Source organism: Elephas maximus, chromosome 23, assembly GCF_024166365.1.
Source record: "Elephas maximus indicus isolate mEleMax1 chromosome 23, mEleMax1 primary haplotype, whole genome shotgun sequence".
NCBI classification, from domain to species: Eukaryota; Metazoa; Chordata; class Mammalia; order Proboscidea; family Elephantidae; genus Elephas; species Elephas maximus.
In genome coordinates this window covers 17315828-17330086 of record NC_064841.1, presented here as the reverse complement: position 1 = coordinate 17330086, position 14259 = coordinate 17315828, and the positions used below count along the sequence as shown (strand labels likewise).

The window sequence follows — 14259 nt, the reverse complement described above, 5'->3', positions numbered from 1 at the left end:
TTAAATTATTTGCAAAGTACAGATGACTACCTCATTAAAGGCTCTCTCTGATCTCGCATCAGCCGCAGCGTAACTTCACAAGCTCTTCGAAAAAGACCTTCTGTTCCCATAGGACCCATTCCATTAACCATATTATGAGTCAGGCGAAAAGGCACAATTTCTGGAACTTCAAAGGTTTCTCCCTTAAACACAATGCATTTTATTAAAAAGCAACTTCATTTACAATCTTAAAATCTTTACTCAAAGAATTTAGAACTTCATGTCTATATTTTCTTAGCAAAGGGTAAAAATGCCCCTCAAAGTATTTATAACTATGTTAGAGGGCTATATCATGAAAGAGACATGACTGCCCTTGCTTTTGAGGAGCTGAGACCACAATTCTTAGATCAGATCTACAGAATGGACTCACCTTTCGCTGAATTCAGTACAGAGTATTACAGAGACATTCTTATGCATTCACAGTATTTACTCTCATATTAACTTTCTTAAAGTCCTTGAAAATATAAAATATAAATAAATATTCTTATATTTTCCTCTTTTTTTAAGACTTTCACTTTAAAATGGGAGAAGAAAACAGCCAAATGTCAGGCTGCTCACATCCCTCAGACAAGAAATGAAACATGTCATATAACTCTAACCTGCCTTGTAGGATTGATTCTTGCATACCTCCAATCAGTCCCCTTAAATTTCTATCTTGTATGATTTAACCTATACCAGTGGTTTATCTCTGATTTCTTCTCAACTGGGTTGGGACCCTTCTGGTTTCCTGTGACAGCAGAAGGCAACCCATAGAGAATGAGGATAAAGAAAATAGTGGGCTAACCTACCAGTCTGTCTTTTAGAATTCTAACGGTGGAAAATTGGAGGAGGCCTTAGAGATGAGTCCGACTTCCATAATTTATTCCCAGGCCCCACTCCAAACCTACTTCTCAATCTCCTGGGATGTTTCCTAGGTATCTGTAGTTTTTAAAAACTCTTGGATGATTCTGATATGCTACCATGTTTGGAAACCATCATATTAAACTACCTTGTCTCTTTAAAACCGAGTCTCAGTAGAATAAACTAATCTGCCCGTGTTCACATAACTGAGTCAGAACTTGAACCTACACCTTTGAACTTCAAGTTTAGTATTAGTTTTACTGTATTACTCTTCTTTTGGGTTCTTTCCATCCTAAATAGGCTCTGGGATCCACCGCTCAAAACCAGTCAACAAAGTCTCGGTGTAGACCCTGTAACTGTAAGTGCTACTAACAGGCGTATCTAGGAAGAATAGTTACTGAAGAAAGGAAATTGGGAGAAAACATACAACTAACGAGAGTAAGACACTGCATACCTTATTGAAGAGACAGTTGAAATCCACATGTACGCATTCACCAGTCAAAGAATCAAAGAGAATGTTTTCACCATGACGATCTCCAAGCCCCAGGATATAACCAACCATTGACATGACCGCCGTGGAACGACAATATGCTGATCTGCTGCTGTACCTAAAGGAAACACCAAAACCAAACCCACTGCTACTGAGCCGATTCGGACTCATACCAGCCCTACAGGACAGGGTAGAACTGCCCCATAAGGTTTCCAAGGCTGGAAATTTTTACGGAAGCAGACTGCCACATCTTTCTCCCGTGGAGCCACTGGTGGTTTGGAACCATCGACCTTTTGGTTAGCAGCCAAGCACTTTAACCGGTGTACTACCAGGGCTCCTAAGAAAACACAATACCTGTCAAACATCCTTATGCCGTATGGACGGGAGCATCCAAAATATTAAAAGTAAATATCCAACCATAACACTATATTCTTGGTAACTTACCATGAGGTTGGATCAGGGAAGGTTCTCAGAAACCACTCGTGAAAAATAGGAGGATGCCTGGGCAGAAGAAATTCTTGGAATACTTTGAGTTTTTCCGTTAATGCTGCCGACTTTGGTAGCATACACTGGCGCAGTTCCTTTCCTGTCATGTACACTCCTGCAAGGCACAATGATTTCTATTCGTCACCAATACAAACGAGAAAAACGGCAAATTTGTTGTTGTCGTTGTTAAAACAGGACAGGAAAGGTCTACTTTTATTCAAACTGTTACTAAAAAACAGGAATAAATAGAAAATTTTCCATTACACATGGGTAAAATTATCATCTATTATTACAAACCACATTATCTACTTATCACCTCTTATCTATGAAAATTAATGTCAACTAAAACCAGTGTTTTGGAATCACACAATGCCAGAAGATACTAAAAAAACACACGAGAAATATAACGGGAGTGGTGCCCCCTGGAATTGTGAAAACACTGCAGCCCTCACTAAAACTATAGTGCATTCTCGGTTAGTCAACATGTAGTGTACAGGTCCAAACTGAGTCAGTACTAAGAAACCTGCATTGAGGCTAGCCTGATTGCTAAATTAATCCTGTGGAATCCAAATCATTTGGGAAAGAACTTTCTCAACTGATATATACAGCTCTGCAAAATATTAGCTATGTGAACTTTGACAAACTACTTAACCTCTCTGGTTTTTCCATAAAAAGGGGGGTAATCAGGCTTGTTAACAGTACTAAATAAAATAATGTATACGTCATTATAGAAACCCTGGTGGCGTAGTGGTTAAGTGCTACGGCTGCTAACCAAAGAGTCAGCAGTTCCAATCCGCCAGGGGCTCCTTGGAAACTCTATGGGGCAGTTCTACTCTGTCCTATGGGTTTGCTGTGAGTCAGAATCGACTCGACGGCGCTGGGTTTGGTTTTTTTTTGGTATGTCATAATAGCCATAATATAGTAAAAAAATTACTTATTTTCTACTTCATTCTGATCATGATCTATTTATTTTTAATTTATTGTATCATACACATTTTTAACTTGAAATAATTTTAGACTTATAAAAAGTCACATCAACAATAGTTCTCAGATATTCTTCACCCAGCTTTCCCTAATGTTCATATCCTACATAACAATAGTACAATTATCTAAACCAGGAAGTAAATATTGTTATAATACTATTACCTAACCTTCAGACCTTGTTCAAATTTTACTAATTGTCCTACTAACATCCTTTTTTCTGGCCCAGGATTCAATCCAGGATCTCACCTTGCATTCAGCTGCCATGCCTCAATGAGAGGACATGTCATAAGGAAATGTACTCAAATTTGGGAAATTCCTGTCTTTCATGACCCTGACATTTTTTTAAAGAGTTCTGACCAGTTATATTTTTGTTTCTCTACTGTGAAGGTACTATTTTTTTCCCCTTGTAATTAGTAAGTATCTTGTGGGGAGATACTTTGCAATTCTGCAAATAACCTATTTCTTATCATACTTTTACCCACTAATTTTGGCATCCATTGGTAATTGTCTGCAATAATTATTACTGTGGAGTTTGCCAACTGGTGATTTTCTATCACCATAATTCCTTCTACATTTGTTTACTGCAATTCTACTGTTCCTTCTTCCTCATGTATTTATTTATTCAATATTTATTTATCTTAGTATGGACTCATGTATTTATTTTGTTCCATGAGTTAAAATCCATTATTATCATTATTTATTTTGTTGCTTAAGTTTTCAACTACCCCAGGTTTGGCCACTGGGGGCCTCTTGAAGCATAGTTCCTGTGTCTTTTCACCCACCCATAATCTTATGAGCACTTACTTTCTGGTACCACAAGATAGTCTAGGCTCATCTTGTGTTTTCCCTGTCTTAACCCCAGAATTAACCATTTCTCGAAGGAGCCTTGGTTCCTTTATTGGAAAATGAGTGCTAGGTGTGCTTACTGCTAATCAAGTATTATTTCTTTTCAGGCCTTTAAACAGCCAAAGCTAGGAAATACGTGTATGTGTATATAGATATACACACACTCACCTATTTCTATCTCTGTATCTATTCATCTGTATTTCTATTTTTAAAAACCATCAGTTTATACTGATATCTCTGATTCCAATCTAACATTGCAGGTTTCATTCTAGCCTTCCTTCTTTCATTGTCTTTCTCCCAACAGTGAGAAAAATGGCTCTTACTAGCCACAATATATTTGCTTATTTGCTAAAGGCCCGTATACATATAGTTTTAGAATTACTAACCAAGACTGCTGTGAAAAAATTTTTTTCATATACATTTTAGTATATAATATATATATTATATATATTCTACCTCAAATCCTTTTAGAGTGACGATATAGAAGGAATCAAAACACAAAGGAAAACACTTAAAAAAATGCATACTTAGACATGTTAGTAACAATTATATCCATATTATATTTGTTAGTAGCCAATATACCCATATTATATACTCATAAGAATTAATTTTAGTACCCTTTTCCTTATATAGTTTGGTCAGAATAGGTCTCAAGCCAGCAGTGTTGTTGACCCATTCAATAATCCCACATTCATCATTCAGTGGAATAACTGCATATGTTCGGATATGGAGTTCTCTTCTACGAGATTCTGCATCTTTTCTTAAGCACTATTAAAAAACATACAGACATAAACTTAAAAAATAGAATAGAATTCTAAATTTCTAAGTGTTATCTCAAATATATATAAAGACTATTCATTTCATGGAAAAGAATGTCAATAAAGCCTTACTATGTGGTGTAGAAAGGTTAAGTGCTACGGCTGCTAACCAAAGGGTCAGCAGTTCGAATCCGCCGGGAGCTCCTTGGAAACTCTATGGGGCAGTTCTACTCTATCCTATGGGGTCGCTATGAGTTGGAATCGACTCAACGGCACTGGGTTTTTTTTTTTTATGTGGTGTAGATGAATAATTCTTCAAAATGGGGGAGAAGGGAAGGATACCGGGACAGTAACCCTAATCAATTTCCAAGTCATTAAAAATGTCTTGGTTAAGTACTTCTTTTTCATTATTCACCATTAAAAAGACAAGACTGTTGCATTCAAAATATTATAGTTGCATATTTAACAATGACAAAATACTGTTATTTTATTTTTTATTGCTGTATAGATATTACTGAAACATTAAGTCTATAGGCACAAGGACTGCTGTGTAATTTTTATTATCTCAAAAATGCATGAACATGCAAATCAAAACTACAGTGAGATTTCACCTCACTTCAACAAGGCTGGCATTAATCCAAAACACACAAAACAATAAATGTTGGAGAGGCTGTCTGTGGAGAGATTGGAACACTTATGCACTGCTGGTGGGAATTTAAAATGGTACAACCACTTTGGAAATCGATTTGGTGCTTCCTTAAAAAGCTAGAAATAGAACTACCATACGATCCAGCAATCCTACTCCTTGGAATATATCCTAGAGAAATAAGAGCCTTTACACCAGCAGATACATGCACACCCATGTTCACTGCAGCACTGTTTACAATAGCAAAAAGATGGAAGCAACCAAGGTGCCCATCAACGGATGAATGGATAAATTATGGTATATTCACACAATGGAATACTATGCATCGATAAAGAACAGTGATGAATCTGTGAAACATTTCATAACATGGAGGAATCTGGAAGGCATTATGCTGAGTGAAATTAGTCAGTTGCAAAAGGACAAATACTGTGTAAGACCACTCTTATAAGAATTCAAGAAACAGTTTAAACAGAGAAGAAAATATTCTTTGATGGTTACAAGAGGAGGGAGGGAGAGAGGGTGGGAGAGGGGCATTCACTAATTAGATAGTAGATAAGAACTACTTTAGGTGAAGGGAGAGATAACACACAATACAGGCAAGGTCAGCACAACTGGACTAAACCAAAAGCAAAGAAGTTTCCTGAAGAAATAGAATGCTTCGAAGGCCAGCGTAGCGGTGGCAGGGGTTTGGGGACAATGGTTTCAGGAGACATCTAAGTCAATTGGCATAATAAAATCTATTAAGAAAACATTCTGCATCCCATCTTGGAGAGAGGCATCTGGGGTCTTAAATGCTAGCAAGCAGCCATCTAAGATGTTATCAATTGGTCTCAACCCACCTGGATCCAAGAAGAATGAAGAACACCAAGGACACAAGGTAATTACGAACTCAAGAGACACAGAGGGCCACACAAACCAGCGACTACATCATCCCGAGACCAGAAGAACTAGATGGTGCCCAGCTACAACCGAGGACTGTCCTGACAGGGAACAGCACAGAGAATCCCTGAGGGAGCAGGAGATCAGTAGGATGCAGACCTCAAATTCTTGTAAAAAGACCAGATTTAATGGTCTGACTGAGACTACAAGGACCCTGGTGGTCATGGCCCCCAGACCTTCTGTTGGCCCAGGACAGGAACCATTCCCAAAGCCAACTCTTCAGACAGGGATTGGACTGGACAATGGGTTGCAGAGGGATGCTGGTGAGGAGTGAGCTTCTTGGATCAGGTGGACATTTGAGACTATGTTGGCATCTCCTGCCTGGAGGGGAGATGAGAGGGTAGAGGGCGTTAGAAGCTGGTGAGATGGACATGAAAAGAAAGAGTAGAGGCAGAGAGCAGGCTGTCTCAATAGGTGGGCAGCAATTGGGAGTATGTAGCAAGGTATATATAAGTTTTTGTGTGAGAGACTGACTTGATTTGTAAACTTTCACTTAAAGCATGATAAAAAAAAAAATGCATGAACAAAAACACATGAGCTCCATGATACCCCAAAATGTATTTCATACTTCTGCAGTTTAATATTACAGCCCCATTTGATTACATGTCTCATCTGATTAATGGTCTATATTAAAAAAAAAAAAAAAATTTTTTTTTTTTTTTTTTTTTTTGATTAATTGGTCTATATTAGGTAAGGAGAAATAGTATTATGTTTAATTCTGGAACTGTATGAAGTAAATAAACTAAGCACATATCTATAAATGTAAACTTATCACTTCAAAAGCACATTCACGGACCAAAAACACATTTCAAACTTTAGGAACAAGCAGGCTAAATAAATACCAGTAAAACAGTATGGCAAAGAATCTCTTGTAAAGATCAGTGTGTGGCTGCAAGACCAACACTGTGAGACTGCAGTTTTTCATAATCATACTATTTTATTTGACCACGTTAATGTCAGGGAACATGAAATAACTTAATCAGTAGCAAGGCTCAAGGAGCCCTGGCGGCACAATTGTTATGCTCTTGGCTGGTAACCAAAAGGTTGGGAGTTTGAGCCTACCCAGTAGCTCCATGAGAGAAAGACCTGGTGATCTGCTCCTGTAAAGATTACATCCTAGAAAAGCCCACAGGACAGTTCTCCTCTGTCACATGAGATCGCTAAGAGTTGAAATTGACTCAACAGCATCTAACAAACAGTGACAGCTGAGTAGCAAGGCTGACTAAGGTAAATTTATAAGCTAAAACCAGGCCACTTGATACTCCAACCAGAGAAACACAGGGAGTTTTGGGAAGACAATAATAATGACTTTACAGTCAGTGAATTAATGCACCGGTTTGCCAAATAACATTTTAAATAAAAAGTAATCCCTTCACATTGCCTTTGAGATGGGTTTTTTTTTTTTATTAACTTTTACTGAGCTTCAAGTGAACGTTTACAATTCAAGTCAGTCTGTCACATATAGGTTTACATACATCTTACTCCGTACTCCCACTTGCTCTCCCCCTAATGAGTCAGCCCTTCCAGTCTCTCCTTTCGTGACAATTTTGCCAGCTTCCCACTCTCTCTATCCTCCCATCCCCCCTCCAGACAGGAGATGCCAACACAGTCTCAAGTGTCCACCTGATATTATTAGCTCACTCTTCATCAGCATCTCTCTCCCACCCACTGTCCAGTCCCTTTCATGTCTGATGAGTTGTCTTCGGGGATGGTTCCTGTCCTGTGCCAACAGAAGGTTTGGGGACCATGGCCGCCGGGATTCCTCTAGTCTCGGTCAGACCATTAAGTATGGTCTTTTTATGAGAATTTGGGATCCGCATCCCACTGATCTCCTGCTCCCTCAGGGGTTCTCTGTTGTGCTCCCTGTCAGGGCAGTCATCGATTATGGCCGGGCACCAACTAGTTCTTCTGGTCTCAGGATGATGTAGGTCTCTGGTTCATGTGGCCCTTTCTGTCTCTTGGGCTCTTAGTTGTCGTGTGACCTTGGTGTTCTTCATTCTCCTTTGCTCCAGGTGGATTGAGACCAATTGATGCATCTTAGATGGCCGCTTGTTAGCATTTAAGACCCCAGACGCCACATTTCAAAGTGGGATGCAGAATGTTTTCATAATAGAATTATTTTGCCAATTGACTTAGAAGTCCCCTTAAACCATGGTCCCCAAACCCCCGCCCTTACTCCGCTGACCTTTGAAGCATTCATTTTATCCTGGAAACTTCTTTGCTTTTGGTCCAGTCCAATTGAGCTGACCTTCCATGTACTGAGTGTTGTCCTTCCCTTCACCTAAAGCAGTTCTTATCTACTAATTAATCAATAAAAAACCCTCTCCCTCCCTCCCTCCCTCCCCCCCTCGTAACCACAAAAGTATGTGTTCTTCTCAGTTTTTACTATTTCTCAAGATCTTATAATAGTGGTCTTATACAATATTTGTCCTTTTGCCTCTGACTAATTTCGCTCAGCATAATGCCTTCCAGGTTCCTCCATGTTATGAAATGTTTCACAGATTCGTCACTGTTCTTTATCGATGCGTAGTATTCCATTGTGTGAATATACCACAATTTATTTACCCATTCATCCATTGATGGACACCTTGGTTGCTTCCAGCTTTTTGCTATTGTAAACAGAGCTGCAATTGAGATGGGTTTTTAATGTGGTATTAATTTTAAAATTATTTTTGGTTAAATTAAATATACACCATATTGTCCTTAAAAAAAAACTCGACTGCTGGTATATTTTTTCTACGCTAAGGGTTTTTTTAAGGGTACATAACTTTTTCTGCTAACATAAGGGGTACTAGTGAAATATGGGAGGCCTGGTGGCATGACGGCTAAGAGCTACTAGAACTGCTAATCAAAAGGCTGGCAGTTCAAATCCACCAGCCACTCCTTGGAAACCCTATGGAGCAGTTCTACTCTGTCCTATAGGGTCACTATAAGTTGGAATTGACTCGACGGCAATGGGTTTGTTTTGTTTTGTTTTGTTTTTTTTGGTTTTTAGTAAAATGTGAGCACTGGATGAGAGAGGCATAAAGCTTGTACAAAAAGAATGAAGTTTTATCTTTCCACAGTATAGTTTAATCTTTATCAATGGAAAAAACAGATGCTATTCATTTAGAAATGTATGACTATAGAATAACTCAAAATACATAAGAACATACATTTATAATAACCCATGAAAGAGATTTCTCATCTCTGAGATAGAAATCAAGCACTTCCCAATAGAAATGAAAAATGCTAAGGATGACCTTTAAACCATGAGTTGATTAAAGTAGTTTAACCTTTTTTTCTAGCACTGAAACATAAAACTGAAGTAAATCTGATAAACAGAAAAGCATATTATAATTTAAACATTAAATAGAAAATATTTTCCCTCATTAGTTTTACACATTTTTCTCAATATAATGAAAGTAATCTTTTTAATTCAGTGAAAATAAAAGATACTTTCATTCCCTTTTTTAAGAGTCATCTTAAAATACTGAAAAGCCCGTATCACACTGATAATAATTTTGATACTTTAAAATAAAAGTTAACTATCTCCAAACCTTATTAATCAGGGAATTGAACTCCATTAGTCTACAATCCTTTCTCAGGTCATCTTTTGGCTTACACATCATGATGTAGGACTTTCCATCTGATCCTTTTAAACAGATTTTCTTTGGCTTTTGAAGAGAAGCCAGAACTTCCACCTAAAGGATGATGAGTTATATATACATTAAGGCTGAATTTTTTTGTTTAAGTTTCTAATTATTTTAAATATTGAGTTACCTAATACAACATAAAGACAAAGAACAATATAATAACCTATATTATATAGTAAATTTGTTATTATAACAATTTCTTTTGTCTTAACTATCTATGGCCTATGAAAAGAATGGCTGCCTATGAATAAGGGACACATTTTTGCAATGGCTATGAAATAAAAAGATGACTTCATCAGCAGTACAAGTCTTACACATCCAAAGTTACAGTCCCCTTCAGGGCAATCACAAGGTTTAAAAGATTTTCGAAATGTCCTTTTTAAGGACTTTTTTCAGAGCCTGAGACATTGTTTTAAAACGTTTTTAACAGTAAGAAGTATTTATCAATTAAAATTAATTTGACTTTTGGAAAAAGTAAACTCCAATATCAAGTCTACCTAATGAGATGAGTAAATAAGACAAATAATATTGCTGAGACAAAAAAAGAAAAAAAAAATGCATCGCTATAAGTAATAACAATGATTTCATTATGTGGTTTGGTAACTGGCTCTGAAAGCAATTTAACAAATCTTTTGAGCCACGGAAATGTTGCTGAAATAGAGTTTTAAACTAAATAGAGTAGCCAGAAGTACTCTCATACTATTTCTTTAAACTAGCTGTACATTTATAGTCACAGGTCATACTTAAATATACAAACAAAAAACAATTGAGTTCTTAGTTGAATTTCACTTCTCCCAAAAAACAAACAAAAAACTAATTTGTTCTCTTTCTCTGCTCCACCTTTTGGACAAACAAGAATATGGAAAAATAAAATTGTGAAGAAAATAAAAGATTATAGTACCAAAATAATATGAGCATCTGAAAAAAATCAAAATAACTGGTTGAACACAGGATCTTTATCACTTAATTTTCTATCATTATTAGCAGAGTTTTACTTTTTTTGTATTTCCAATCTTTTATTTCTTTGCAATAAAATTCACATAGTCTTTGAGAAAAACACTTTTTAACATAATTTAACATTGTAACTTAACTAAATTTTAAGAACATAGTGTTATGGATTGAATTGTGTCCCCCCAAAAGTTATGTTGATATCCTCACCCCCAGTACATGTGAATGTGATCCTGTTTAGGAATAGGATTTTTTGTTATGTTAATGACCAGAGTACGGAGGTTCCTAAACCTAATCACTTCTTTGTTATAAAAAGAGCAGAACAGACAAAGACACATAAGAGGAAGACTAAGGACTTCCAAGACTGACAGCAGTCACCAGATAGTAGGATAGAGGCCCACAGAAGGAACTGACATGGCTGAGACCCTGATTCGGACTGTTGGCCTCCAGAACTGTGAGAGAATAAATGTCTGTTCTTTAAAGCCACCCACTTGTGGTCTTTCTGTTACAGCAGCACTAGGTAACTAAGACACAAAGCTATAGTCATATAAAGCTGAAGTTTACCATATCATCAAAGCCTGCAATATAGGCCCAATGCCCAGGAAATGGTTCATGATTTGCATGGGTGCCCAGAATTGATGGAAGAGTAGGTATCATGACTGACTGCAAAGGAATGAGGATTTCACTAAACGTTGCTTCTTCTACCAGCTTTTTAAGCATTTTAAAATGAATGCTCATGCTTAATGTAGAACTACTTCCATCAACCTGAAAAACAGTAATAAAAAATAATACATTTTAAATTCTCTGTGTTTACCTTGAATTGTAGGATGCTTAACTTCAACCAAAACAAAAATTTCACTTATACAATATCTTAATTAAAATGCTCAGCAGTCTGTAGTTTTATATACATCTCATTTTTGTCTCTTTGTACTCTTTTTCTTCATCAGTAATAGTACCTACAATACAGGATTGTTTAATGACTAAAGGAGCCAAGAAAGGTCTACAATCTATTAGCAGATATTACTAAAACCAAAGAGCTCTAAATCAAACTTTTTTTTGTACCAAACCTTATTTGACAGCAAAATGATACCTGAATTTTCTGCTTTAGTGTGAAGCCTAGTACATTTCACTGCAGACATAATTACGTGTTTAATTATGGGATACTGTACCATATTACCCCCAGTAGTGATGCTCAATATAAAATATATGCACCTTTAAAAATTGGGAAAATTCTGAAACCCTAAACGTAGTTGGCCACAAGGGTTCCAGATAAAGAACTGAAAACCTGTAGATGTAGGGCACTTAGAACAGTGCCAATGTTTAATAAATGTTGGCCATCACCATCACACTGCCTTTGGTAATATCAAGTACATTAGAAGTCCAATAGGATTAACAGAGATAGCAAAAGCAGATTACTCTTTTAGGATGCTTACTGATGAAGGAAGGAGAGGAATATAGTAGTCTGTATTTTCTCACCTATAAGCAGTTAATAGACTTTGAGTATTTTTCAAGTGAAATTTATCTCCTTATAAAGATTCTCTCCTCCTCCTCTCCTATAACCATCCCCCCACTTTTGCCCTTCCCACATTTTCTTTAGGGTTTTTTACTCCAGTTTCTTAGGCAACATAGTGGGTCACTCCTCTAAGCATGTCCCCACTCTACTCACCATTTACTAAGAAAAGTAGTTATTACACTAGCTGATAACAATCTGCTTAGCTCCCTACAAGACTGTGAGGCAGGGGAACATGTCTTGTTTGCCTTTGTTTCCCTGTGCACAGAGCTTGTCCTCTCACAGACACTGAAATGTGTACCGGAAGAATGAAAGCCAAAACCCCAATTTTCTTTCCTCTCATATAAACAGGTTAACACATGAATTTTGAAAGTTTGAAGATATGACAGAAAATCTCATATGGACAACTTTAAATGACTATCTGTATTTTACATACATTTTTTTTATGGCTTATTTCATATTCTCTACTTAAAGTAATTTCTCATAAACAGAGATAATCTACTCTCAGAAGAATTCACATTACAAAAACCTTTAGAAATTCAGAGGCTATTTAGGAGAGGGACATATGTCAGAAAATTTGAATACAGCTTTATTGAGGTAAACTGCACATATTTAAAGTACACAATTTGATAAGTTTTGATATATGTGTACACCCATATATGTATTTTTATTTAATTAAGTGAAAGGAAACTAGCTCAAATCATACAGCAATTTTATAAAAACTATCCAACAGTGGTCTATAAGCAATTAAGATTTATGATAGTACCGGTCTATTGCACAATTCTAGAAGCTTATCTGTTAGGCGAGTTGCATCTCCAACAAACTTTTCTAAGGACTTTTTCATATGAATTGCTTTATTTAGGATTTCCTTGCATCTGTTCACACGCATAGGATAAGAAGACTGTCAAAAAAAATTAAATGCAGTTTTATACATGATTTTATAAACATAACAAAACTTTTGATTGACAAAAATCAACAAAGAATATTCATGATAACAATTTACTCTGATGCAAATTTGGCAATGCTAGCAAAAGCCATAAAAATGTTATCCTATGGTGAATTCTCTACTTGGAATCTACTTCGAAGAAATAATTAGAAATGAGAATAAAGATACACATATGTCCAGATGTATTACGACAGCCAACAAAATGAAAACAACCTACATGATCAGCAATGGTGCAATAAATTCTAGATGGCTATTACAGAATTTTACAGTTATTAAAATGTGTCTTCAAACAATATTTAATGATATGGGAAAATGCTTATGGTAACAATCTTAAGTGAAAATATAAAATTATAGTGTTAAAATATGCATAAAAATACACAAAGAAAAAATACATCAAAATTTTAATGAATGTTAGAAACTGTGAATTTTAATTTTTTATATCTCTATTTTCTAAATATATTTACTAATATACTTAATGTATCAATATATTTATCATACATATTGAAAAATTAAAAAATTCCCATTAATAATGCAATCATGTTTTTCTAATACTAATAGTTTAGATACATTGGGTTAAAGACTTAAAATAGTCAATCATTTTATACCAAGCACTAATAGTTTATTACGCTTCATAAAGAAAACAAAGGCTGACTTCTTTGATCTTAAACATACTAATCATGGTAAATATCTATGGTAAATATCTCTGAATATTAATTAAAATGAGACATAGTGCTATAATCTCTCTTTTTTTAAGTATTTAAAATTTATGTCTTGATATTACTCTAATATAAGAGAGAAACCCTGGAACTTATATCTATGTAACAGCATTAAATATCCAGTGCTATGTAAAATGGAAAAAGACACTGTTATGATTAATATATTACCTTTGATACAGCTGTCATCATCCACATCGCTTGTTGAGGATAGGCCAGAAACACTTTGGCTATAATTTCCATCAAGACCACAAAAACTTCATCATGAGAATGACAAATTCGGGAGATTAACTGTGAAAAAGCAGTCAAAAACTGGTACGGAGCTAAATGATTTGTGTGCTCTGTGATCACCCTGTTTATCTTAGCCAGGTCATTTCTCATTTGTACACGATCAGAGCGGCCAGCTGGAGGAAAAAAAATTCACAGTTAAGAAAACAGTAAAATAAAGTGAAAAACAGTTATCAGTCCATCTCACAGAA

The 14259-nt window shown here is 36.0% G+C and overlaps 1 protein-coding gene across 3 annotated transcripts in view; it reads right to left on the bottom strand.

Moving 5' to 3' along the window:
- Positions 1 to 14259, bottom strand: part of ATR (ATR serine/threonine kinase) — a 101278-nt gene that overhangs the window by 8895 nt on the left and 78124 nt on the right. For 2 of the 3 annotated variants that reach the window (XM_049867762.1, XM_049867764.1), the window contains 8 exons: positions 13952 to 14184; positions 12888 to 13022; positions 11176 to 11376; positions 9568 to 9711; positions 4303 to 4453; positions 1814 to 1970; positions 1334 to 1487; positions 31 to 182 (listed from right to left, as the gene is read on the bottom strand). In XM_049867762.1, the coding sequence (XP_049723719.1) occupies positions 31 to 182; positions 1334 to 1487; positions 1814 to 1970; positions 4303 to 4453; positions 9568 to 9711; positions 11176 to 11376; positions 12888 to 13022; positions 13952 to 14184 (1327 nt within the window). Of the gene's footprint in view, positions 1 to 30; positions 183 to 1333; positions 1488 to 1813; positions 1971 to 4302; positions 4454 to 9567; positions 9712 to 11175; positions 11377 to 11454; positions 11568 to 12887; positions 13023 to 13951; positions 14185 to 14259 lie in introns of those variants that run through there. The other variant, XM_049867763.1, reaches the window with a different exon arrangement.